Source organism: Oenanthe melanoleuca, unplaced genomic scaffold (assembly GCF_029582105.1).
Source record: "Oenanthe melanoleuca isolate GR-GAL-2019-014 unplaced genomic scaffold, OMel1.0 S001, whole genome shotgun sequence".
Classification (NCBI taxonomy): domain Eukaryota; kingdom Metazoa; phylum Chordata; class Aves; order Passeriformes; family Muscicapidae; genus Oenanthe; species Oenanthe melanoleuca.
This window is the reverse complement of record NW_026612650.1, coordinates 1,854,366-1,878,065: the sequence shown is the minus strand read 5'-3', so window position 1 is coordinate 1,878,065 and position 23,700 is coordinate 1,854,366. Positions and strand designations below refer to the sequence as shown.

General features: G+C 49.1%; 1 protein-coding gene across 2 annotated transcripts; it reads right to left on the bottom strand.

Moving 5' to 3' along the window:
- Positions 1 to 43: 43 nt before the first annotated feature.
- On the bottom strand, positions 44 to 23,210 carry FCGBP (Fc gamma binding protein). Of its 2 annotated transcripts, XM_056515390.1 has the most exons (22): positions 22,838 to 22,875; positions 22,250 to 22,308; positions 20,767 to 20,817; positions 16,699 to 17,907; positions 16,278 to 16,612; positions 15,484 to 16,054; positions 14,546 to 15,150; positions 13,617 to 14,187; positions 12,406 to 12,986; positions 11,477 to 12,044; positions 11,072 to 11,265; positions 10,213 to 10,354; positions 9,373 to 9,704; positions 8,120 to 8,699; positions 6,978 to 7,576; positions 5,983 to 6,547; positions 4,892 to 5,484; positions 3,758 to 4,250; positions 3,052 to 3,251; positions 1,812 to 2,186; positions 1,036 to 1,317; positions 44 to 190 (listed from the first exon to the last, which is right to left on the bottom strand). In XM_056515390.1, the coding sequence occupies exons 1-22, from the start codon at positions 22,846 to 22,848 to the stop codon at positions 188 to 190; spliced, it is 8,919 nt and encodes a 2,972-aa protein (XP_056371365.1). In that variant the 5' UTR covers positions 22,849 to 22,875; the 3' UTR covers positions 44 to 187. The 2 variants fall into 2 exon arrangements, with proteins under 2 accessions (XP_056371365.1, XP_056371366.1); XM_056515391.1 differs by lacking the exon at positions 22,250 to 22,308 and having other exon boundaries at positions 22,838 to 23,210.
- Positions 23,211 to 23,700: the final 490 nt, after the last annotated feature.

The window sequence follows — 23,700 nt, the reverse complement described above, 5'->3', positions numbered from 1 at the left end:
CTGCTCTGAATTCCCACCATTTTATCCCAGATCACCCGCAAACGGCGTTTTCTCACAGGTTTTATTTTGGGGGCGAAAGCACAGTTTCGGGGCTTATAAAAAATCCGGGTTTTCCGGATCTGAGGCGGTTTGAGGATGACGTCAGCGATGGGGCGCGGCCACCCAGGTGAAATGTTAATTTTCCACATCACTGGATGGGAAGAAAGGCAAAATCGAGGGGAACTTCGTGGCAGTTTCCTTCAGTTCAGGGCCTTTTCTCCCTTTCCTGGACTTGTTATGCCCATTCTTGAGCTCTTTCCCCTCTACTGCCGGTCTCTTTGCCTTTGAGAGGCTCTTTCCCCCTTTTTTATTCACTTTTCCCCTGTTTTGGGCCCTTTCCCCCCCTTGTGCTTCTCTCCCACTGCCCTTCCCCCCTTTGTGGGGGGTTCTTTCCCCTGTTTCTGCTGTCTCTTTTTGGCCTCTTTCCCCCGATTTTTGTGCTCTTGCTCCCTTCTTAATATTCCTTTCCCCCACTGTCGGGTCCTTCACCCATTTTCGGTGTCTTTTCCCATCTCTTTGAGGTTTTATTCTCATTTCGGGAGGTTCTTTCTACCTTTTCTTCCCCTTCTTTTCTCCTTTTTTGATCTCTTTCCGCTTGTTTCAGTTCTTTTCTTTTTTTTTTGGTTCCTTTCCTCATTTATGGGTCTCTTTTCCCATCTTTTGGGGTTATTTTACACCCATCCCCCCCATACTCTTTCTCCTTATTTTTGTCTCTTTTCCTGTACTTTGGGTCCTTTCCCCAGTTTTCACTCTTTCCCCTCTTTTTGGTCTCCTTTCCCATCTTTTTTGGGCTCTTTTCTATATTTTGAGGAACTCCTTTTCTCTTGTTGGTCTCTTTTCCATCTTCTGGGGCTTCTTTCCCCTCTTGGGGGGATTCTTTTCCTCTTTTTTAGGTTATTTCCCCTCCATTTTTGGCATTGCTCCCCCTAGTGCCACCCCCAAGACACCCCAATTCCCCCCCAGCCCCTGTCCCCAGTGTCCCCTGGTGTCACCCACCGGGGTGAAGTCGGGCGCCCGCCAGGCCTCGGCCAGTGCCCGCGCGTCGCTCGTCCCCATCCCGTCGGGCCCCCGCAGGTCATTGCCGGTGGCCCCGTCGTAGTCGCCGCAGAGGCCGCAGAGCGTCGCCCGCGCCTCCCTGGGCACCTCCACTGTCACCCCCGTGGCGCCCAGCTCCACCAGGAAGCCCGGGGCTCGGCTGATCCGGAGCGTCGTGCGCATCTCCGTGATGGTCAGCGATCCTGGGAGCTCCACGGGCAGCGGGGTGGGAACCCCATTGAGCTGGAGAACACCCAATTAGGAGAAAAATGGGCATTTGGAGCCACGCAGGGCGGAAGGGTAGCTGGAGGAATCAGGGTGGAAAAGAGGGAGTTTGTGGAAAAATGGTGGGATGTGTCAAGGCATGGTAGGAGTAGGATGAGGGATAACCCATGTAGGTGCTTCTCTGACATGAAATTGAGGCAAAAAAGAGCAGTTTTGGTCAAAATTATGGGGTGCATCAATCTATGAATGTCTCTTAGTGACCATCACCCACATAGGTGCTTCACTGGTAGGAAACTGGGGAGGAAAAAGGAGCCATTTGGGGCAAAATTAAGGGAAGAACATCCTGTGGTGCTGACGGGACTGGACAACCCACGTGGACTCTAACCTGGTGACATTACAGAAAAAATATTGATTTTTTTTTCAATTAAAATGAAGGTCAGGAGGATGTTTAGGGAGACAACACACAGTGGTGACAACACTTTGGGGCGCCAGCCAGGGTGGCGATAACTTACCCAGACCTTCCTGTCCCTCCGCACGGTGATGAAGCCGTGGGGGGTGAAGAGGTGAAGTGCCATCACTGCCGGCTGCTCCCCACTGTCCCCGATGTCCCCCAGCAGCCGGAACCACACGGGGTCCTGGGGGTCACACACGCTGGCCACCACGTAGGTGCCGGTGGCCAGGCTGGCCCCAGTGATGCCATCAAAGGTGACGAAGCGGGTGGCAGGGGACAGGGAGCAGCGCCCCGGGTGCGCGATGCAGGTGCGGGTGCCATTACGGAGGCCACAGGTGTGGCCAAAGGGACAAGTGAAGGGGCGGCACTGGAGGCCCCCAGGCCCCCGGCAGATGCAGGACTGGGAGCAGTCAGGCGTCAGCATGGTCTCAGCGATCTGTTTTCCGTGGATAAAATATGGAAAGTGGGAAAAGTGGCCTAAAATGGCCCAAAAATGGGGATGATGATGCTGTGAGGTGGTGTGGGGCAGAAGGGAGCCCATGTCTCCCATATGCCCTGTGTCTTCATATCTCCAATGGATGCCCATGTCCCCTGTGTGTGCCCCCATCCCCATACATCCCCATGTCTCCATGGGGGGCACACTGGGGGGACTGGGACCTGCTGGGAGAAACTGGGAACACTGGCGGAGACACAGGGAGATACTGGGACATGCTGGGAGACACTGGGAAGGACACTACGTCACCCCACTAAGGGAATGAGATGCATTGGGAGGCACCGTGGGGGTAACAGAGACAAACTGGGAGGGATTTGGAACAGTGTGGGGGAAAGTGGGGGAGGACTTAAACACCCTGGGAGGGACTGTGCACAATACAGGGAATACCAGGGAAGACTGGAGGGGACTGGAGAGATGCTGGGTAAAGAGGGATCCACTGGGGGATATGTTTGGGGAAAGTGGGACACACTGGGGAGGAATGGTGACATGGGGAATGCTGGGGTGTACTAGGAGGGACTGGAGACACGGTGGGAAGCACATTGAAGGGACCTGGGATCAACTGGGAGAGACTGGAAGCGATGGGGAAGGAACTGTGTTGCCCTCGGAGGGACTGAGGATACTGCGAGGTATAATGGAGGGGACTGGGGTGACTGGGAACACTGGGGAGGGCACATTGGAAGGAACTGGGGTGTACTGGGAGGGACTGGAGACACTGTGGGAGGCACACTGAAGGGAATTAACATGGGGAGTCTGGAAGAAGCTAGGGCTGCAGCTGGGCTGTACTGGAAGGCACTGGGGCCACACCCACCTGGAAGTAGCGCCCCTGGTGGAAGCAGCCGCAGCTCCCCGGAAGGACGCAGCGCGCCCCGTCGAACAGCAGCCCCTCAGCGCACTGACACCCCTCAAAGCAGCGCTCACTGCACGGGGGCAGGGCCGACACACCTGCGCAGGTGTGCTCACAGGTGCGGGCACACAGCTGGTAGTGGCTCTTAGGGGGGCAGGTGAGAGCTGGGAGAGGGAGGGAAGAAACAGAGGGGGTCAATGGGGGCGCAGTGGGGTTATTGGGGGGTGATCTGGGATCAAAAGGTGTCTCTGAGATCAATGCCATACCATCTTTGGGGTGGGCGGTCCCATGGGGTCCCCATTTGGGGACATCGGGGGGCCCCACCGGTTGCACAGGATTCCACTAGGGGACACAGGCTTCCCATTTTGGGAGGAGGTGGGGCCCTTTGGGGGTATGATTATGGCATTCCCCAGATGGGGGCTTATCAATGTGGACATGTACCCCTTTTTCCATACAGGAATCAGCCCCTGCTCCATTCCACTCCCCCAGACCTCCAAATTCCCACCCCCACCAAAATTTCCACTCCCTGCAGAATTCCTGCCCCACAAAAATCCTGACCTCCAGATTCCCATCCTCCCAAAACTTCACCACCCCAGATTCCCAACTCCAAACTTCCTGTCACCTCAGATTCCCGACCCCCGGAAAAGGCCCAACCCTTCCATGTACTCACGGCAACCCGTGGCCTCCCGCCACTCCTGGAGCATGCCTCCGGCTGCCTGGCACGCGGCTGCGTAGCCCTGAAAGCCGGGGCAGCGGTCGCCCACACCCCCGCACACCTGGCGCTTGCAGTTCTCCAGGTAAGCGTGGGGTGGCACCGCCCTGTGACACCCCACGAAGGGTCCCTCAGGGTCCGCCAGCACCGCGCAGCGCCGCTCCTGGGCTGGGGAGCAGCTGGGGGCGGGCGCCAGGCGGCTGCAGGTTGAGGGGGGGATGCCCAGAGCTGCCCTGTCGGGGTCGTCGTCATTGGGGTCTCCATTGAAGTTGCCGCAGAGGCCCCGGGGGCGGCAGGATGCAGGGGGCAGCGTCAGCACAACATAGGCGTTACCGTCGTAGAGGATTTTGGGGCCCCCCTGGACCTGGAGCAGCCGGTGGGACCCCACCTGCGCCACCCCCACCATGCCTCCACGCAGCCACAGCGGCAGCAAGTGGCGCTCACCATCCACCTGGGGGGGACACAGGGCTGAGGATCCCAAAAGGGAAGGCAGACCACCAAAGGTGGGGTTAACCCCACAAAATAGGGATGGCATCCCCAAAAACAGAGTTTGCACCCCGAAAACCAGGGTCTGGACTTCCTTCTGAGCACCTCGAACCCATGGTTTGCATCCCAAAATGAGATGGTGATTACATTCCAAGAAGAGTTTTCAACCGCAAAATCATGCTTTGTGCCCCAAACCTAGGGTTAGCAGGCTAGAAAGAGTCCATACACCCCAGAGTCCACACCAAAAATGGGGTGTGTACCCCAAAAGCAGCTCTTGCATTCCCAAATAGCCTCTTCCCCACTGCCATGTCCCTCAAAACCCCTTACTCACCCCCTTCTTTTTCACCCAACCCCTTTTTACCCCCAAAACAGGGTTTGTACCTGCCAAACCAGGTTTACACCCCCAAAAGCTTTGCCTCCAAAACATGGCTTGCACCCACAAAACAGGTCATGCACCCCAAAGTCAGAGCTTTCACTCTAAACCAGGCCTTCCCTCACTGCTGCACCTCCCATAACCCCATTTCCATCTACTTTTTTGCCCCCCAAATATCTTTTTGCCCCCAAAACCCAGGCTCACACCCCCAAGCTCCCAGGCCCTCCACTCACCATCACCTCCCACTGCTGTCCCCGGTCCATCACCACGGTCACCCCGTAAGCCATCACCATCACTCGCTGCACTTCCGTGCCCTCCTGCTCCAAGGCCACTGTGATGGGCTCCAGCCCCTCTTCAGGCTCACCCCTCTCCAAATCCAGCAGCAGGAGGGTGCAGGACCCCCCAAAATTCCCCAGGTGTCCATCGAATGTGCTGTAAGCCCCTGCCCCCAAAACCTGGCACTGTCTGCAGGTGCGGGGGTGGCACCCCAGCACCCCGTCCTGCACTGTGCATTCCTCATCACTGGAGCAGCCTGGAGTGGGATGACACTCCAGCCTCCCATTTTTGGAGCAGACGCAGCGCTGAGTGCAGGGGGGCTCAGGGTAAAACTGCACCCCCCGGGGGTAGTAGCGGCCCTCCAAAAGACAGCCACACTGGGGGAGGGGCACGCAGTGATCCCCGCTCCGGAAAAATCCGGGATCGCAGAAACAACCTTCAGAGCACAGGGAGACATCAGAGCAGTCCTGAGGTCCAGCTTCGCCTTGGCAGGTGGGGGGGCAGGGGGGGCCGCAGAGCTCATAGTGCTGGTTTGGGGGGCACACAGGGCCTGTCAGGAAAGGAGAAGAGTTGGGAAAATCAAAACCCCCACGGACAGAAAATCTCCCTGCAAACCCTCAAAACTCTCATGGACACCCCAGATTACCATGGATACTCCAAAACTCCCCATGCAGTCCCCAAATTTTGAAACCTCACCTTGGACAGCCCAAAACTCTCTTGTCTGAACCTCAGAACCCCTCATCCAGGCTTCTCCTTGTGCAAACTCCAAATCCCCCACGGACACCCCAAAACTCCCTGGGTAGACCCCAAAACCCTCACTGACACCGCAAAACTCCCCATGGAGACCCAAACCCCCTGGGAACAGCTCAACACTGCCACGGACACCCCAAAGCTCCCACAGACAGCCCCAAGCCCCCTTCCCTTCCTGCTGCCAGACACCACAAACTCCTCCATGGACAGCCCAAAACTTCTTGCCTAACCCCTGTGTCTCTCTCTGCCCTCCAAACCCCCCCGTATTCTCCCAAGCCCCCCAAAGTTCCCCCCGTACTGCAGAAGGCAGCTGTGCGCCACGGCCGCACGGCAACGCCCTGGCTCTGGCACGCAGCAACATAGGCGCCAATGGCCTGGCACACGGTGTCCTGGTGTCCCTCGTACAGGCAGGCGTCGAAGAGACAGTCATCCAAGTAGGGGGCGGGGTCTATGACAGCGTGGCAGGCGGCAAAGGGCCCCCGTTTCTTCCCCAGCAGCCCGCAGTGCTTGTCCCCACGGTAGGCACGTTTCTGGGCATCGCTGCACACCTGGCAGCCCTCGCTGCACCCAGCTGAGCACCCTGGGACATCGCCGACCTTCCAGCTGTCCCCCAGTTGGGTCTCGTTGTCAGCATGGTGGCCATCACGGGTGACAAAGTCGTCGTGGGGGTCGCCATTGGCATTGCCGCAGAGGCCACAGATGGCGCTGGCGTAGGTGTTGGGGATGATGACACGGGCGTAGCTGTACCAGTCAAAGGTGACAGTGACACCCATGCCAGTGGTGATGAAGCCGTGGACACCACGGAGGGACACCTGGAGCTGGTGGTTGTGGGTGAAAGGAAGGTCCAACAGGACACCATTAACCTGGAAAGAGAGTCCTGGGTGGCATGAGGTCACACAATAAAGTTGAAACCTACCCAGGAGTCATAGAATGACCTTGAAGACCAGTTAGATGCCCCATGATGACCTTGAAACCCACCTGAAGATGATACAATGACCTTGAAACCTAACCCAATGCCACAGAATCACCCTGAAAGCCAACCAGATGTCACACAAGGGCTTTGTAGCCAACCAAGACACTTTGAAGCCCATCAAGGTGACTTTGTAGCTCACCCAGATGCCACCCCAATGACATCGAAACCCACCTAAACCCACCTTACAAGGACCTTGAAACTTGACCCAGGTGTCACAGGACGACCTTGAAATGCGCCTGAGGACCATACCACAACCTCGAGCCTTCCTCAGACATCATGAAATTACTCTGAACCACCCCCATCATCTCCTTCATCCCTACCTTGACCTTCTGGGGATGTTCCTGACTGAGGCTGAGGGTCATGTTGTACACCTCCATGGTGACCACCTTGGTGAAGGAGACCAGGCGGCTGCCGCGGTGATTGTTCTCCACAGTGACAGCAAAGGGGGTGAGGGTGGGGTCAGTGGAGCAGAGCCCAGCCAAGAGGTAGACACAGGTACCCATGAAGTCGAAACGGCGCCCATCGAAGGTGGTATAGTGGGGGTCACCAGTGGCCACGCAGATGGAGCGGCTGCTGGCCACGCACTGCCGCACGCCCTTCACCACCGCACACACCTCACCCGGCTTACACCTGGAGTCCTCGCACACCACCATTCCCAGCTCCATGTCACACTTGCACCTGGAGCGACAGATGTCATCGCCCCAAAACTCCTCGCCAGGGCGGTAGTAGCGGCCGTCACGGGTACAGCCACAGCGCGACACTGGCACGCACTCCCCTCCACTGAGCACGAGGCCGGCGTTACAGGCACAGGTCTCCACACAGGGCTGGTCACAAGTGGCCGGATTGTCCCAGTTGGAGCAGGTGGCTGGACAAGCGTTGCCACAGGGCTCATAGTGGCTGTTTTCAGGGCAAGGTAAGGCTGCAGGGGGAGGAAACGGGTGAGGGAGAGATTAGGGGAGTGGACAGCATTCAACAGAGTGGGTGGGGATTGGGAAAGGGTCTCAAGCATGGGGAACGGTCTGGAAAAAAGAAGGGCTTGGATTGCAAGGAGAAAGGTCTGGGAAATGTGAGAAGAGACTGGGACAAGTGGGATGAGGTCTGAGCCATGTGGGAAGGGTCTGGGCCATAGGTTCTGAAATGCACAGGATGAGGTCTGGGACATGAGGATAAAACAAACATGTGGCATGGAGGGGGTCTGGGAGATGTCTCAAAAATGTAGGATGGCATCTGGGAGATGTCTGGAACACAAGAATAAATGTCTGGCATGTGTGAGATGGATTCTTGGAAAGATGGGGTGAATTCTGAGACACAAGAAGCAGTTGGAGCACCAGGAGAAAGTTCTGGAGAACTTCCAAGGATCACCTGAGGGATTTGAGGGCTTCAACCCAGGATGGATCCCACTCCATGCCCCTTCTCCCCCACTCTGGCTCCTTCCCTTCCCAAAGAAAACCCCAGCCCTTACGGCATCCTGATGGCGTCCTCCAGTCATGGACCATGGCTCCATGCTTCTGACATGTCGCTGCATACGTCTCCAGCACCTGGCAGAGGATCGACCTCGCCCCATTGCTCAGGCACAGGTCAGAAAGGCAGCTGCGATAGAAGTCATGAGGCTTCACTATGTCGTGACATGCTCTGAAGGGGCCCTGGAAGGATTTTTTGATAATACCACAGTACTGGTTCCCGCCATAAAGCTCCTTCTTCTCCTCATCACACACTGGGCATGCTCCATCACAATAATCCCAACAAAGTGGGTCATCAACCTCGGAGTCAGCACTTTTCCAGCTTTTGGCCCATGTGATGATGGCAGTGATGTTGTCACCAGCCTCGGGGATGTCATCAAGGGGCTTGAGGTTGAAATTCCCGCAGAGGCCACGGACATGGTGGAAGTAGCTGCTGGGAAGGTCGATCAGGAGGTGCCAGTTCCAGTCGTAGGAGACCCGGAGACCAAAATCTGTCTCCAGAGCAACACGGAGCCCACTGGGACGGACCTGCACCTTCCCGTCTGCCAGGAGCACTGGGAGCAGCGTCACTTCCCCGTTCACCTGCCAATGGCCCAACACTCCCAGTTATCCCAATGCTTCATTCTCAACATACACCAGTATTTTATTCCAAATGTATCCTAATATTCTATTCCCTGCATATCCCAATTCTTTATTCCCATCTTATTCCAATAATAAATCCCATCATATCCCAACATTTTCATCCTACATACCCCTGCTGTATTCTATTACTGACATAACCCAACATTCTATTCCCACTATGACCCAGGATTTTATTCCCAAAATATTCAAACACCCCACAGTATTTTATTCCTGCTGCATCCCAACATTTCATTCCTGAAATATGCTAATATTTTATTCCCTAGACACACCAACATATTATCCCAGTTCATCCCAACATCTTATTCCTGGCACATCCTGTTTTATTGTCAACATATCCCAACATCTTATTCCAATCTTTGCACAACATTCTGTTCCAGACATATTCAAATATTCTATTCCCCATATTTTGTTCCCACCATTTCTCAGCTTTTTATTGCTGACATATCCCAACATTTTATTCCCAAAATATCCCAATATTTCAACAACTCACCTCCCAATCTGACTTATCCCAAATAACATTGGCACTGGCTGGATGAAGAAGCAGGTAGGGAAGAGCTGGATGCTGCAAAATGTTGGGGAAAAGCCCAGACTCTTACATTTCCACCCAACTTACCCAGACTTTTCCATCTTCATTCCGGCGGAAGGAGATGCGTTGTCCATAGACGTCAACATTGACCAAGGAGACATAGGACACAGATTGGATGCCGCCACGGATGTCGTTCTTGGCCTCAACCCTGAAGGGCACCAGCCCAGGGTCATTCCCATGGGATTCGGCCATGGTGTAGCTGCAGGTTCCTTGGAAGTCAAAGTCAAGGCCATCGAAGGTGCGGAAGTGTGGGTCACCCCATGCCCAGCACGTGGCGACCAGGGCTGGGACGCAGCGGGATTGGGCACCGCGGGGCCGGCAGCGCTCCTTAGGGCGGCAGTGCAGGGACTTGCAGGGGTCTGGGAGGGAAAGGAGAGTGAGTGAGACGTGAGCTTGGTGAAATAGGAGATAAACATTGAGGGAAGCCATGGGTTGGGGAAAAGGATGGGAAAAACTGGGGGCAAGCCACGTGAGAGAGAAAACTACGAGATGGGAAGGAACATGGAATAGGGAAAATCATGGGATGGAAGAAAAACTGGGAGAAACCATAGGAGAAATTATGGGATAGAAAACCATGGGAAAGAACATGGGAAAAACAATGAGAAACACCATGGGAAAGGCAACGGAAGAAGCTTTGGGATGGAAGAAACCATGGGAGGAACCATGGGAAAAATCATAGGACGTGGAAAAAAACACGCGAGAAACGTTGGGAGAAACCATGAGAAGAACTGCCCCATCCCTCACCCTTAGTGACAGACCAGATTCTGTTCCCTCCACCTCGCCTTCCCTTTTTTCACTAATCAACACCTTAATCATCCCCAGATCCAGTTAACATCTAAAACATCATTTTCCCTCATTTCTCCTCACTTTTATTGATGCATCCCAAGACCCCTTCCCGGATTTCGCAGGATTCATCCTCAGAGCAAGCATGCTCATGGCAGGTAAGGCCCTGGCCAGGGACACAGGTGCAACGACGCTGGCAGTGATCCTGGAAAAGCAACTCATGGGGCTGCGGGGAGGGAGAAGAGAGAAAGGGAAATCCATAAAAATAGGGGATAAAAGGAAAAAATGCAGAAAAAAGGACATAAGTGCAGAAGAAAAGGGAAAACAGTGAACAAATTGTAAGGGAAATGGATGTACATTAATACCTTCCCTATAAATAGGGAAAAAGGCGGAAATGCAGGAAAGAAAAGACATAAATATATAAAAATAGGGGCAAACACTGGGATAAGGCATAAATATAGGAAAAATGGGGAAAATACAGAAAAAGAAATGCAAATGCATAACACAAGGAGAAATACAGGCAAGAAAAAAGATGTAACTGCCTAAAAATAGGGAAAAAGAAAGGAAATGCAGGGAAATATGACATAAAAATGGGGGGACAGAAAAGGGAAGAATTCTGGGAAATCGAGAGAGAAAAATAGGGAAAAATGAAAAAAATAAAGATGTAAATGCATAAAAGTAGGGGAAATGGGGGAAAATTAATTTTTAAATTGTAAATACATTAACTCAGAGGAAAACAACCAAATATGAAAACAGAGGTAAATGCAGAAAAATATGGGACACGGGAAAACAAATGCAGGAAAAATGTAAGTAAGGACATAAAAATAAAAAAAAGAAGAAGGAAGAGAAGGAAAAAGGAAGCAAATGTATAAAAATAAGGAAAAATGAAGTGAAAAAAGACATAAATTTTCCTAAAGCCAGGAAAGAAGGCCAGTAAAACTACCTTATAGTATTCCCCATCCATAAAGCATGTGCAGTATTTCTCGGGAACGCATCTGTGTCCATCAAAGACAGAACCCTGGTGGCACTGGCAGCCCTCAATGCATGTTTGGGGACAGGTAGTGGCATTTCCAGCACAGGTGTTGGCACAGGTGTTGGTGCAAAGGGAGTAGGTGCTGTTGGCTGGGCAGGTGAGGGCTGGAATTTTCATGAAATCATGGATTGAGTTGTACTGGAATGGACCTTAAAGCTCATCCCATCACCATCATCCCAAGTCCTGCATGTCTCCACTGTCACCCACACCCAAACAGGGAACATTCCCCACCTGTGCCCCGCCTAACTCCAGTATCACCTGGAGACCTTCCCAACCCCAAACGGGACATTTGCCCTTGTGCCCTCCCAAACTCACGGCAGAAGGATGGTGTCCTCCAAGCCCCCACGGTGACTCCAGCATCTTGACATGCAGTGACATAGCTCTGGATACTCTGGCACAGGACGTGCATGTCCCCTCCCATCATACAGAGGTCATGGATGCAGGATTGGGAATACGGGATGGGGTCAATGATGTGATGGCAGGAGCCAAAGGGACCTTCGGGCGCCATGAGGAGGCCACAGTAGTTCGGTTTTTGGAGGACTGCCACTTTCTCCTCTGTGCAGGTGGGACACTCATCCTTGGGACAGGTGTCACTGCAAGGTGTAGCTGCTGTTTTCCATGCAGATCCGAAGGCTGTTGAATCTGGAGCCAGTTGGCCACTGGAGAGTTGGAAATCATCATTACGTTGGCCGTTGTAGTTGCCACACAGGCCACACAGGTGCCCCATGTAGGTGTGGGGGACTGTGACCATCACGTGCTGGACGAGGTCATAGTGGACAACGAGGCCGAAGTTGGTGCGGAGCAGGACACCTGTCCCATGTGGGTAGACCTGGACCTGTCCCTTGCTCAGGATAGTGGGGAGGTGGTGGGAGATGGAATCCACCTGGGATAGAGAAGGAAGAGTCCTCCAGTGAGGAAGTGGGACCAAAACTTTGGGGAAAACACCTTCCAAACAATATTCAGATTTGTGGATCCCCCATGGAAGGAAAAGTTTGGATGAGAATGGAGTAGCCTTGGCTCCCCTCACAAAGGAAACACAGTTTTGGGGTTGACTGAGGTAGAATGAAAAATTTAGGGAAAACAATTTCCGACCAAAGTTTTTATGCATTTATGGATCTTGGTTAGAAAGAAAAGTTGGGAGGAGTATGGACTGGGCTTGGAGATGGGCTGAGGTGTCCCTTCCATCAAGGAAACCCAATCTGGGGGGGATCCCATGAGAACTGGAACATCAAGTGCCACCTTACCATGACATCTGCCCCTTTTCCTTGTTTCAAGGTCAAGGTGACCCCATAGACTTCCACAGACAACACTTGGATCCCAGACATCTTCCCCTTCTGCCGTGCCTCCTTCTGGATTGTGACAATAAATGGTGTCATGTTATCACCTTTGCAGGTCTTAGTGAGGACGTAGGAGCAAGTACCAGTCATGTTGAAGGCCATCCCATCAAAGGTGACATAGGTGCGGTCACCTGTGGCCACGCAGGTGCTGGACACCTCCGAGGGACACTGGAAGACACCATCGATGATCTTCCCAGGGCCGCCATCAGGACAGGAAGTATTTTGGCACTCCACAGTGCCACCAGAGAGGCACTGGCACATCTCCTGCTCTGTGGGGTAGAACGTCTCCCCCTCTTTGTAGTAGACTCCATGGTGGCTGCAGCCACAGTGAGACATGGGGACACACTCATCGCTGCTGAGCATGAAGCCATCCCGACACGTGCAGCCCTCACGGCATCGCCCTGGGCATGTGGCAGAGTCAGCACCACAGGTGTGCTGGCAGGTGTGGGAGCAGAGCTCATAGGAGCTGTTGGAAGGACAGGGAATATCTGCCAGGAGACAACGGGATTCATTAGGAACCAGGAAATTCCATGCCAATTCCTGAAGTTTCCTGGAATTTAGGTGCAAACTTCACCAACTACAGAGATTTTAGCCCAGTTTCATGGCAAACTCTCAATTTTCCTCCCTGTAGACATGTTAAGGGGCATCATCAAATGATGATGTGATGATTACCCATAACGAATATCTCAGCCCATGACAATAGGAATTCTTGCTGCTAAACCAGCCGATCTCCCGCATTTTTACCAAGAAAAATGTAACACTCCCTCAAAGAATGGGACTGCTCCACATTGAGTCCTCAACTGACCTCCATTCTGGATCCCTTTAACTCAATTCCACTATTTTAGGTTCATTTTTTGGTGGTTCTCCCTCTAAATTATCCATTTTGTAGCAAACACAAGGAAATTGGAGATTTTGAGGGGGTAAATTACCCCAGATGAGATATCTTCTTCCTTCGGAAGTGTTTATTTTGGGTGGATTATGGGATCAAACCAAGACTTTGTGTGGCATTCTCAGTGGATTCCCACCCATCTCTGGGCTATTCATACATGGATTTGGAGCAGACTTTAGGATCTTCTGGATGCTACTGAAGGAAAAACCCTCCCATTATCCCAACTTACAGCAGAAATTATCTGTCCTCCACCTCCCGATGGACACACCAGCAGCCTGGCATGTGGTGGCATAGGAGGCAATAACTGGACACATCCCTTCTTCCTGATCAGGGAACAGGCAGGAGTCATGGATGCAGCTCTGGAAGTACTGGTGGGGGTCAACATGACTATGACATGCTCTAAAGGGTCCATCCACTTCCAAAATAATTTCACACCCCATCCCAGATACTTCCTGCTGCAGCCGGGAAGGTGCGACAGGGCTGGAACATTCCACTGTTGACCTCTCACCACATCCTGGGACATTCATGACTTTCCAGCTGCTCCCAAAGGCATCTGGATCTGATGTCACATGGTTGTTCCTCATCATCATGTCGTCACTGGCGGCGCCATTGTAGTTCCCGCAGAGCCCACACAGGGCGTTGGCAAAGCCACTGGGCACCATGGCGGTGACACGGCTGTGCCAGTCATAGGTGACAATGAGGCCAAAATTGGTCTCTACCACCGCATCCTGCCCATCACGATAGACAACAATCTTTCTTTCACTGTAGTGATAGGGGAGATTAACCAACTGCTCATCAATCTGGGGAGAAAACCATAAAAACTGGTCAAATTTGCAGTCAGATGGTAAACTATTTTCAACAGCCAGAGCAACCAAAAAGCATAGATTTAATTAAATTTTGAATTGAATAAAATTTCAGATTTAAGAGGATGAGAAGGTCCAAGTTCCAAGAGAAGGCTGATCAACCACTGATCTGGGGAGAAAACCATAAAAATTGATAAAATTTGGGTCTGATGGCAAATTCCAATTCTGCTTTCAACAGCTGGAATACCCAAATGATGGTGGTTTAATTACATTTCAGTTTTAATCACTCATTAATGGGATGAGGTTTAGGATGAGGTGGAGAATGTGGTGAAAAGGGATAATTTCCTAAACTCACCATGATTTTTCCAGGGCGTTCCCTGCTGATGCTGATGGTTTTGTTGTAGACTTTGACTGTCACCACAACAATGGATGATATGAGGTTGTCACTCTGGTGGCCATTCTGCACTAACACCTGGAATCCCACCAAATTTTGGGTGTCTTCACACAACCCAACCAACAGGTAGACACAAGTCCCCTGGAAGATGAACCTCCTGCCATCAAAGGTCTGGTAGTGGGTGGCTCCAACGGCAGTGCAGACCCCCAAAATTTTGGGATAACAATCCTGGATCCCCTTCTCCACCCGGCATTCCTCCTCAGCGCCACAACCAGAATTCCGGCACACTGCCTGCTGCTGCTCCGCATCACACACGCAGCGTTGGGTGCAGGTGATGTCGCCCCAAAATTCTTCACCAAGGCCATGGAAGAGACCCCGAAAGACACAGCCACATTCAGAGGGGAGGATGCAGGTGTTGGCATCAAAGACAAGGCCCTCATGACATGCGCAGGTGTCCACGCAGGTGGGGACAGTAGCACAGCTGAATGACACAGCGGGCATGTTGCAGGTGGCAGGGCAGGTGCGGCCACAGGTGCTGTAGGTGCTGTTGGGTGGGCAGGTGAGAGCTGGACAGGGAGGAAGACAGCAGTCAGGGTGGAGTGGCACATGGTGGGACAGACTTCTTGGGCTATCTACACAGATATCTTGGAGTCTCCATGGACTTCCTAGACCTTCTACCAGAACTTTCTGGAGTCTCTGTGGACTTCTGGACTTCCTGCTCAGACTTTCTAGAGACTCCGTGGACTTTCTACATGGACATTCTGGAATTTCCCTGGATTTCCATGGACATCCTGCTTGGATAACCTTTCCCAACCCATGATCCCGTGGATCTTCAGTCCCATATTAATTAGGCACCACCCACCACAAGGAGTATTTTCACCCAGACATCCTCTACTCACAACATCCTACTGCTGCCCTCCAATCCAAAAGGTTGATCCCTTCCTCTTGGCAGTCATCAGCATAAATCTGGAGGGCGTGGCACAGCACGTCGTGACGCCCCTCATTGGCACACAGGTCATAGATACAGTTCTTCACGTAGATACTGGGACTGATAGTGTCATGACACAGCCGGAACGGCCCGGAATGTTGGGACAACTTCCCACACCAGGTCTCTGCCTTGAATGTCACAACCTGGTCCCATCTACACCGCCCACAGTCGCCATCACAGCTGTCCTTGCAGTGGCCACTCTCACTGGTGACCTTCCAGCTCCGCCCCAGCTCCACAATATCCCACACCTGCTTTCCATCAGGAGAGAGAGCATCATCTCGGGGGTCCCCGTTGCTGTTCCCACACATTCCACAGACTTTCCCAGAAAGAGCAGCTGGAAGTTTGATCACTACATGATCATCCCAGTTGTAGAGGACCTTCAGCTTGAAATTTGATTGGATCAACACAGATTTACCTTTCTGGTAGATGCGGAGTTTCCCATGGGAGAGGGAGATGGGGAGGCGCGAGCGGTGGTTGTTCACCTGCAGGGCAACAACAACCATCAAAACTCCCAAAACCCATCCAAATTGAGCAATATATGGAGTTTAAGAAGACTTGAAGTGTTTTCATGCAAAGGTTGTCTGCACATCAGCATATCCAAGAATTATTTAGGAAAAGACCCTCAAAATCATTGCTAAATACATTATTTCAGTGAAATTCCATAAAATTACTTGGAATTTGGAAATGATGATAGCTTTTGCTTACCCTCACCATCCCATTCTCTGATTGGACAGCAGTGACAGTGACGTTGTCGACACGGATGGTGATGGAGCTGATAGAGGAAACTTTGGAGTTCTCATTTTCCTTCTTTTTGACCTCAACAGAGAAGGCAGGAAGGGTGGAATCGGGATTGCAGATGGTGGTCAAAGTGTAGGCACATGTTCCCATGAAATCAAAGGTTTTTCCATCAAAACTGCGGTAGTGTGGCCCACCAGCGAGCCAACAGGTGGAGAAAGTCTCCTGGACACACTCTGGTATTCCATCCACCATCTCGCACCTATCCTTGCATACCAAATCCTCACAGGAGAGCGGTGTGGGGGCTGAAAAAAAGGGGAAAACCCATGAATGGTCAACTGGACAACACCCAACCGTTGGAGTGACACAACAATGGACTGACTGTACTCACTGGCGGCACAGAGCCCGGGGAAGCCATATCCAGTGTGAGTCTGGAACCCAAATACCAGGAGCCCAATGGGCACCTGTGAGTTCTCCGTGCTCTGCATTGTTGTGCTCACAGTGATGCTGGCCCAGGAGAAATCTGTGCCAGGAATGGCCTGCCATGCCATGGTGTTGTCTGGCTGATGGTTGAGGGTGGTGGTGGCAGTGGCAGTGGTGGGTGCAATGAGGATGGCGTGGTTATGCTGGCTGGGCATGCTGCTGAAGCGGAACGCAGTGCAGTGGGCGGTGACAGGTGGGACAACAAGGAGGAAGGGATCTTGCCACGATGACCCGCTGAAGAAAAACACCACCTGCACTGCCACCACCGCACTGATGTACAGGTGGGAGTTACGGTCCACCAGAAACACCTGCACCTCCCCTGCCGCCATGGCCACAGTGGCATTCCCACTCCCGGTGTTGTAGGTGATGGTGTTGTCTTCATCTGTCACCACATAAATGAAGTCAACGACTGTCTGCAGAGGGTTGGGTGGCACTACGTAGCTCCTCCCCCACGCTGCCACTGGGAAGAGCTGCTCCACCACGAAGTCAAAGGCAGCAGACACCTTGACACAGGTGTGGCCACTGAGGACAGCCACAGGGGTGTCGGCCACCACGAGTGTGCCAGTGAAGTCCTGGCTGCTCTGGAGCTGCAAGCTGTGGTAGGGCTGCAGGAACAGGCGGAGCACGGTGCCAGGGACGTAGGTGGCCCCAGCATATTGGAAAGTGGCAGTGGTGGTGATGCTGATAGCAGTGGTGGTGGCACCAGCGGCCACCACAAATTCAGTCAGGCCATAAGTGTAGTTCCCAACAGGTGTCACCACATAGTACCTGGTGCCCAGGCTCGCTGTAGGCAGGAGGGCAGTGGCACCCACCGTGTAGTGCTTGCTGCTGACAGCCACCACAGAGATGTCAGCGCTGGCCTGAACCACTAAGGTTTTATGGGAAGTGCAGCTCCCAGCGAGCTCCAGGCTAGCGGGGAGGGGCAGGGGCATAGTGATATCTGGCCTCAGGGTGACGTTCTGGGTGACGGAGCCACCGCGGAGCATCACGGACACCTGGGTGTCGGCAGGGCCATAGGAGGTGAGCAGCAGCTGCAGGTGCGCGCTGGGGGACTCGTCATCATTCTGTGGGAACACAGCCAGGAACTCCCGGCCCCAGTAGCTGGCACTGGAGAGCGCTGGGAAAACGCAGGAAAAATGGGGCCTTGGTAAATTTCTATATTAACCAAGGGTGTTATAAAAAGGGGTCTTTATATTTTCATATTGAAATTTTTACATCAATTTTATATGTGTTCATATATCAAATTTCCTATTTTATAGTAGGAATAGTACTGAAATTATATTAAATATATGATTGCAGTATCCTATTTATACAGTCTGGTTTTAGATATAATAATAATAAAAATATATTTACAGTTTATTAGATTAATAAACAACATTTGAATAAAATTATAAATAATAATATACAAATAGTAAACTCTTATTTATATGCTCTATTAACAGATTATAAAAATACATAAATGTGTTAATAATATGAAATAATATTGTATTATTAACTAATACTAAGTTTATAAAATACTATTCCTTAATACAGCAATATTACCAGATATTTATATTATTATATCATGTGTTATTGATATTAATAATATTATGTAATATACTTTAGTATACTACTACTTATTAGAACACTGATAAAATATGAATAATATAGGACTCATATATCAGTAAAAACATATCAATTAATTTTTTAGACTGTTATTGTAATATTATACTTCTTATCCAGTATATATAACCTAGTTGTATAGTTTTCTATGTTATTACTATAGAGATTTAATAATTATAACACTGTAATGCAGAATACTTATATTTAAATATGTAGTAGTCTATTTTCTATCATTTTGTACTTAATTTTAATAGAAATATCAGCAAAGATTCATCCAATTCCATAAATATTTAAAAAATTAAAGTCATATAATAATGACTGCTGTGGTCATTGAGTTTATTTCAGTATTAATCATAGTAGAAAACAAATCTACAAGTTATTTCTTTAATTATATACAACAGTAGATAATTTATATTTTCTCTATAAAATCATACCAATAATAATTTAAAATAACTTTCTTTCTTGTTTTCATAGAAATGGTTTGGGAAAATAATTGTAAAAAGCAAGCAAAAATAAATAATAAGGAGCAAAATTACGATGGTAGAGAATATATTAGAGACCAGAATAGAATTATTATACCATTATATTATACTATACTGCAATATAATCTATCATTATATGTAACTAATACAACAATTCTAATAATTCTAATAATTACATTATAACACAAAAGATAATAATAAATAATTCTGTTATTAAATACAATAACAATTGCATATAGTCATAATACATTACAATACAAAAACATAATGCCATTCATATAAAATAATGCAATTCTATGTCATATTAAGTTGTAAAATAATCTAGAATTGTATATAATTATATGTAGACATTACCGCAATTTATATCTATCTTTTATAATTACCTCCCAATAACTATATAGTAATATATAAATGCAATATATATTGTGCTATTTTAATAAATACACAAATATATTAATATAAAATATATTACAGGTTTTTATATGTTTATGTGCTTTACAACTTTTAAATAATTTTATACTGAATTTTATACTGAACTTTTACTAAAAAATGCCAATCAAGAATAATGATAATAGCAACATAATCATAGCATAATTCTAGAATAGATAATGGTTTTTTTTGTATTTTTATATAATTATAGTAGAGATTATATTAAACATTCATATATAACTATTGTAGTGCATGTATATTATTAATTAATGGTGGGCATCTTCTTCTAATTTAAAAAGAGGGAATTTTTGAGATTTTCAGGGGAAAAATCCATGAAAATGAGATAAAAATTGATTAAAATTCAGTCTATATAATTCTATATATAAAAGTCTGTGAGAAGTATTATTTTTTTAATTTAAAAAATGGGGAATTGAGGATGTTGGGTAAAAATAGGTAATTCTGGTGATCTTTTTCTGAAAAAAATGGAATTTGAGTGTTTGGAGGAAAAAAGGGAATAATGAGGTTTGACTGTGAATAAAAAAATACGATTAAAGGTAGCATTCTGAAATAATACATTAAAAGAGTGGTTTGTTTTGGTTTTTTTTAATAGGGAGATTTTGAAGAAAAATCAACAATGAAATGAGCAAATGGAATTTTAAAAATTAGAACAGAGTGAATGAGGTTTTTCCTTTCTATAAAAATACCTGAAACCTAAACCAGAGTTCAAGAAGGCTTTTTTTCCCTTAATAAATAAATTCTAAAAACAAATTTTAAAAAATAAAAACAAACTCAAAAGGTAAATAAATGGGTTTTTCTTTAAAACAAGATCTAAAAATTTGGTTGATAAGGTTTTAAAGAAAAATAGAAAACAGCCAGGAAAATATGGAATAAAATAGGATTTTTATCCCATGAAGAACCAACTGCTTTAATTTAAAGAGCAAATAAAGGACTTTTTTCATTAAAAAAAAATAAAAATAGATCTTATTTCGCCGGAAAAAAAATACAATTCAAACATAAAGCCCTTGGAGTTTTTTTCCTGGAAAAAACACTAAAACACTAAATCTGGTCATTAGATTATAATTTAGCTCAAAAAAAACCCAAACAACACAACGAAAAAGTAAATTGAAATAATCAGGACAAAGCACACTTCTTTTTCTGCCTGTATAAAGTGAGGAAAAAGGTGAATTTTCTATGAAAATTAATGAGGGGTTCATGGGGAAAAATATTATTCTAAAAGTTTTTGGATTTAAAAAAAATATATTTAAAGGTGAATTTTGGTCACAAATAATAAATCTACAGATGAGAGGTTGCTGGAGAAAACACAAAAGGAGGGAAGAGGGGGATTTTTCAGCAAAAACAACCCAAGGATTCAGGATTTCATTTTCTGTGGTTAAAAGTCAGGAAATAAGTACAGCATCCAGGAAATTTGGGAATTTTGCATAGAAAATGGGGGTTTTGCTTACCGCAAAAGGGAAGAAGAAGAAGAAGCCAACAGACCCCATCTTGTGCCATCCCTGTGAAAAACACCCAAAATCATTAAAAATTGTTATTTTATGGGAAAAAAAAAAAAACACGTGAGCCCTGAGGTGTCTCCTGAACCCTCCAATAAGCCTCAAATTACACCCAAAATGCCTTTTCTTACCCCAAATTGCCTTTTTTAACCCCATGGAAATCTCTTGAGGCTTATTTTGACCCCCATTGCCCCCAAATCCACCCCACTCATTCCAAACACTAAGAATCTCACCCAAAGCTCCACAAATTTGTATCAAAATGGTTTTTCTTCCCAAAATCTCCCATTTTAGGTCAAAATATTTTTTCCCCCCCTCGAACCTCCCCCCTTGAGGCCATATCCATCTCCATCTCTATCAGATTCACTCCAAAATCAGATGAGTTTTAACCAAAATCATCCAGATTCATGTTAAAATGGGGTTAAAATGCTGACACAACCCTCCCATCAACCCTCTCCTTGATATCCCCTCCATATCACATTTCCACTAAATCCATACTAAAACTTTATGGAAAGGATGAATTTTTCCCCAAAGCCCCCAGTTCTGGTCAAAATGGGAATTTTTTTTGCCCAACATCCCCCAAATTTGGATCAAAATGGGGCTCAACATCCAGGAAAACCCTTCACTCAGCTAGCCACACAAAAAACCTCCCAAATGCTCAAAATGGGGGAAACACCACCAAATTCTGGGCATGATGAGGGGAAAAAAATCTGAAATTTGGAGTAATAGGGCACAAAAGGGCAAAACCCTAAGATTTGGGGGGAAATGTGCAAAAATCGGAGAAAAAGTGTTTAAAACCCAACACTTTCAAAGTAAAAAAGGTTAAAATTATGAAACTCGTGGGGAAAAGGCCATAAATTTGGGAAGCGAAAATTTTAAAAACCCTGAAATTTGGTCAGAAAAAATCCTCAATTTCTGCCCATCCCCAAACAATAAGGAAAAGCAGAAATAAACAAGGAATGAAGCCTCCTCACTCTTCCCCACTCACCGGCCCCTTGGCTCTTGAATTCCCAGAATACTGCAGATGCGGAGTGTTTGTTCCAAATCACTCTTTTTATACCCAAATAATAATACCTGAGCCACAGCCAAACCATGCAGATTTGGCCAGATTCAGCAGAATTTCGGGATGGGGGAAGGGGAGGGGCCCAGGGACATGACCTCCAGTTCCAAAGAATTTGGGAACAGGCAGCTGGATCCAGTCACCAATGGGACATGATGGGAGCAGAACCCACAGGGACATCGTGAGAGATGTGAGAGCCACAAGGATGTCACGACAGGTGTGGGCCCCACAGGGATGTCACAACAGGTGTGGGACCCACAACAATCATCCCACATTCCATGAACTTCCAAAATCACTGGCCCCGTCGTACCCTCTGGCCCCATGACCCCGGGAAAAGGACAGACCAAATCCAGATGGTTTTCACCCAAAATTAATGACCTGAATCACAGCAGGGAATTCCAGAGAGACGGAAATTCTGGCCCAAACAACTGAAAAAGCTGAAGAAAATCAGCTGGAATCAGGAGAGACAATGGCAAACAGGGAATTAAAGGGTTTTTGCCTTAAAATGAAGATATATGAAACCAGGGAATCCCTGAACCCCACAGACACCCTCAAAACTGTCCAGAGACAGAGACCCCCCAAACCCATCCAGGGACGTCCAAAGCCACATGGGGATCCCCCCAAAACTACCCGGGGATCCCCCCAGCCCTCTGAACCCCACAAACCACAAGGTCCCTGTGGGGAGATGGGGGTCCCTGGGAGGCATTGGGGGTCCCTGGAAGGGTTTTGGGGTTCCTGGTAAATGACACCCAGAAGAGAAATTTTCAGTTGCCCTGAAGGTGCTGGATGGAGCTCAAAGACTAACTGGCAAACAGGATGAAAGGATGTACAGGTAGGCAGAGGATCACAAGCACAGCTGGAGCCAGTGGACAAACAGGTAATGAGGAATATTAGTGGCGTTTTTGTCAAGTTATGTAACAAGAAGCAACAGCACATGCCCAAGGAAAACGTACAAGGAAAGGTCACCTGTAAAGCATTCAGTGAACGTGACCACCAGAAATGCGTTCATGGTCCTTCCAGGACCATATCCAGCTGTAAAGTTTCACCACAAACATCAGATTATATGAGAAATCCTTCAGTGTGCCCCGCACAGATAAAGAAGGCCTGCTTTCTAATGCTGGTGTTAGAAAGTTTCTTTTCCAGCCAATTTCGGTATCATTCCCTTGGACGGGCTTATGGATCTGCGGGGAGCTGAGAGTCCTGTCGGGGTTTGGGGGTCCCTGGGAGGGTTTGGAGTTTCTAGGGGAGATCTGGGGGTCCATGGGAGAGATTGGGGCTCTCTGTCAGCGGGATGTAAGCTCTCTGCCACTTTAACCATCCCAAGAACCTCCCAAGCCACATGGGGACCCCCTCGACCCCCCTGGACCGCCAACCCCCTCTAGGACGCCCAGAACCACACCAACCTCCCCAAACCTTTCCCTGGGGATCCCAAACAACATCTCTGGGACCCGCAAAACCACCCCAGTGACCCCCAAAACTCCCTGGCCGTCTCTCGGCGCCCCCAGACCCGCAAACCCCTGCACGGACCCCACACGTCCTGCAGGGACTCCCTCAGTGCCCCCAAACCCTTCGGGAACCCCGAGCGCCCCGACACGGAGCCCCCCTCCCCCGCCGCGCTGCGCGCCGCCGCTTCCCGCCTTCCCCCGCCCCCGCCTCCCATTGGCCGCCCCGCCCGCCCGTCCCCGCCCTTAACCAATCAGCGCCCGGATCGGAGCGCGCGGGCGATACCAAACCAGAGCGCGGGCGATGGAGTGGGTGAGGCCTGAGGGGTCCGGAGGGGACAGGGTGGGGGGGACTTGGGGGATCCCGGAGGGGAATTTGGGGGGCTC

Bases quoted from the DNA above. Each gene is read 5' to 3' on its own strand.
- FCGBP (XM_056515390.1), bottom strand. The intron at 20,818-22,249 runs GTCATTAATTTT...TGTTTTTCACAG, and splicing joins AATTCCCTGCTGTGATTCAG to GGATGGCACAAGATGGGGTC. The intron at 3,252-3,757 runs GTGAGTACATGG...TCCCTCTCCCAG, and splicing joins GCGGGAGGCCACGGGTTGCC to CTCTCACCTGCCCCCCTAAG.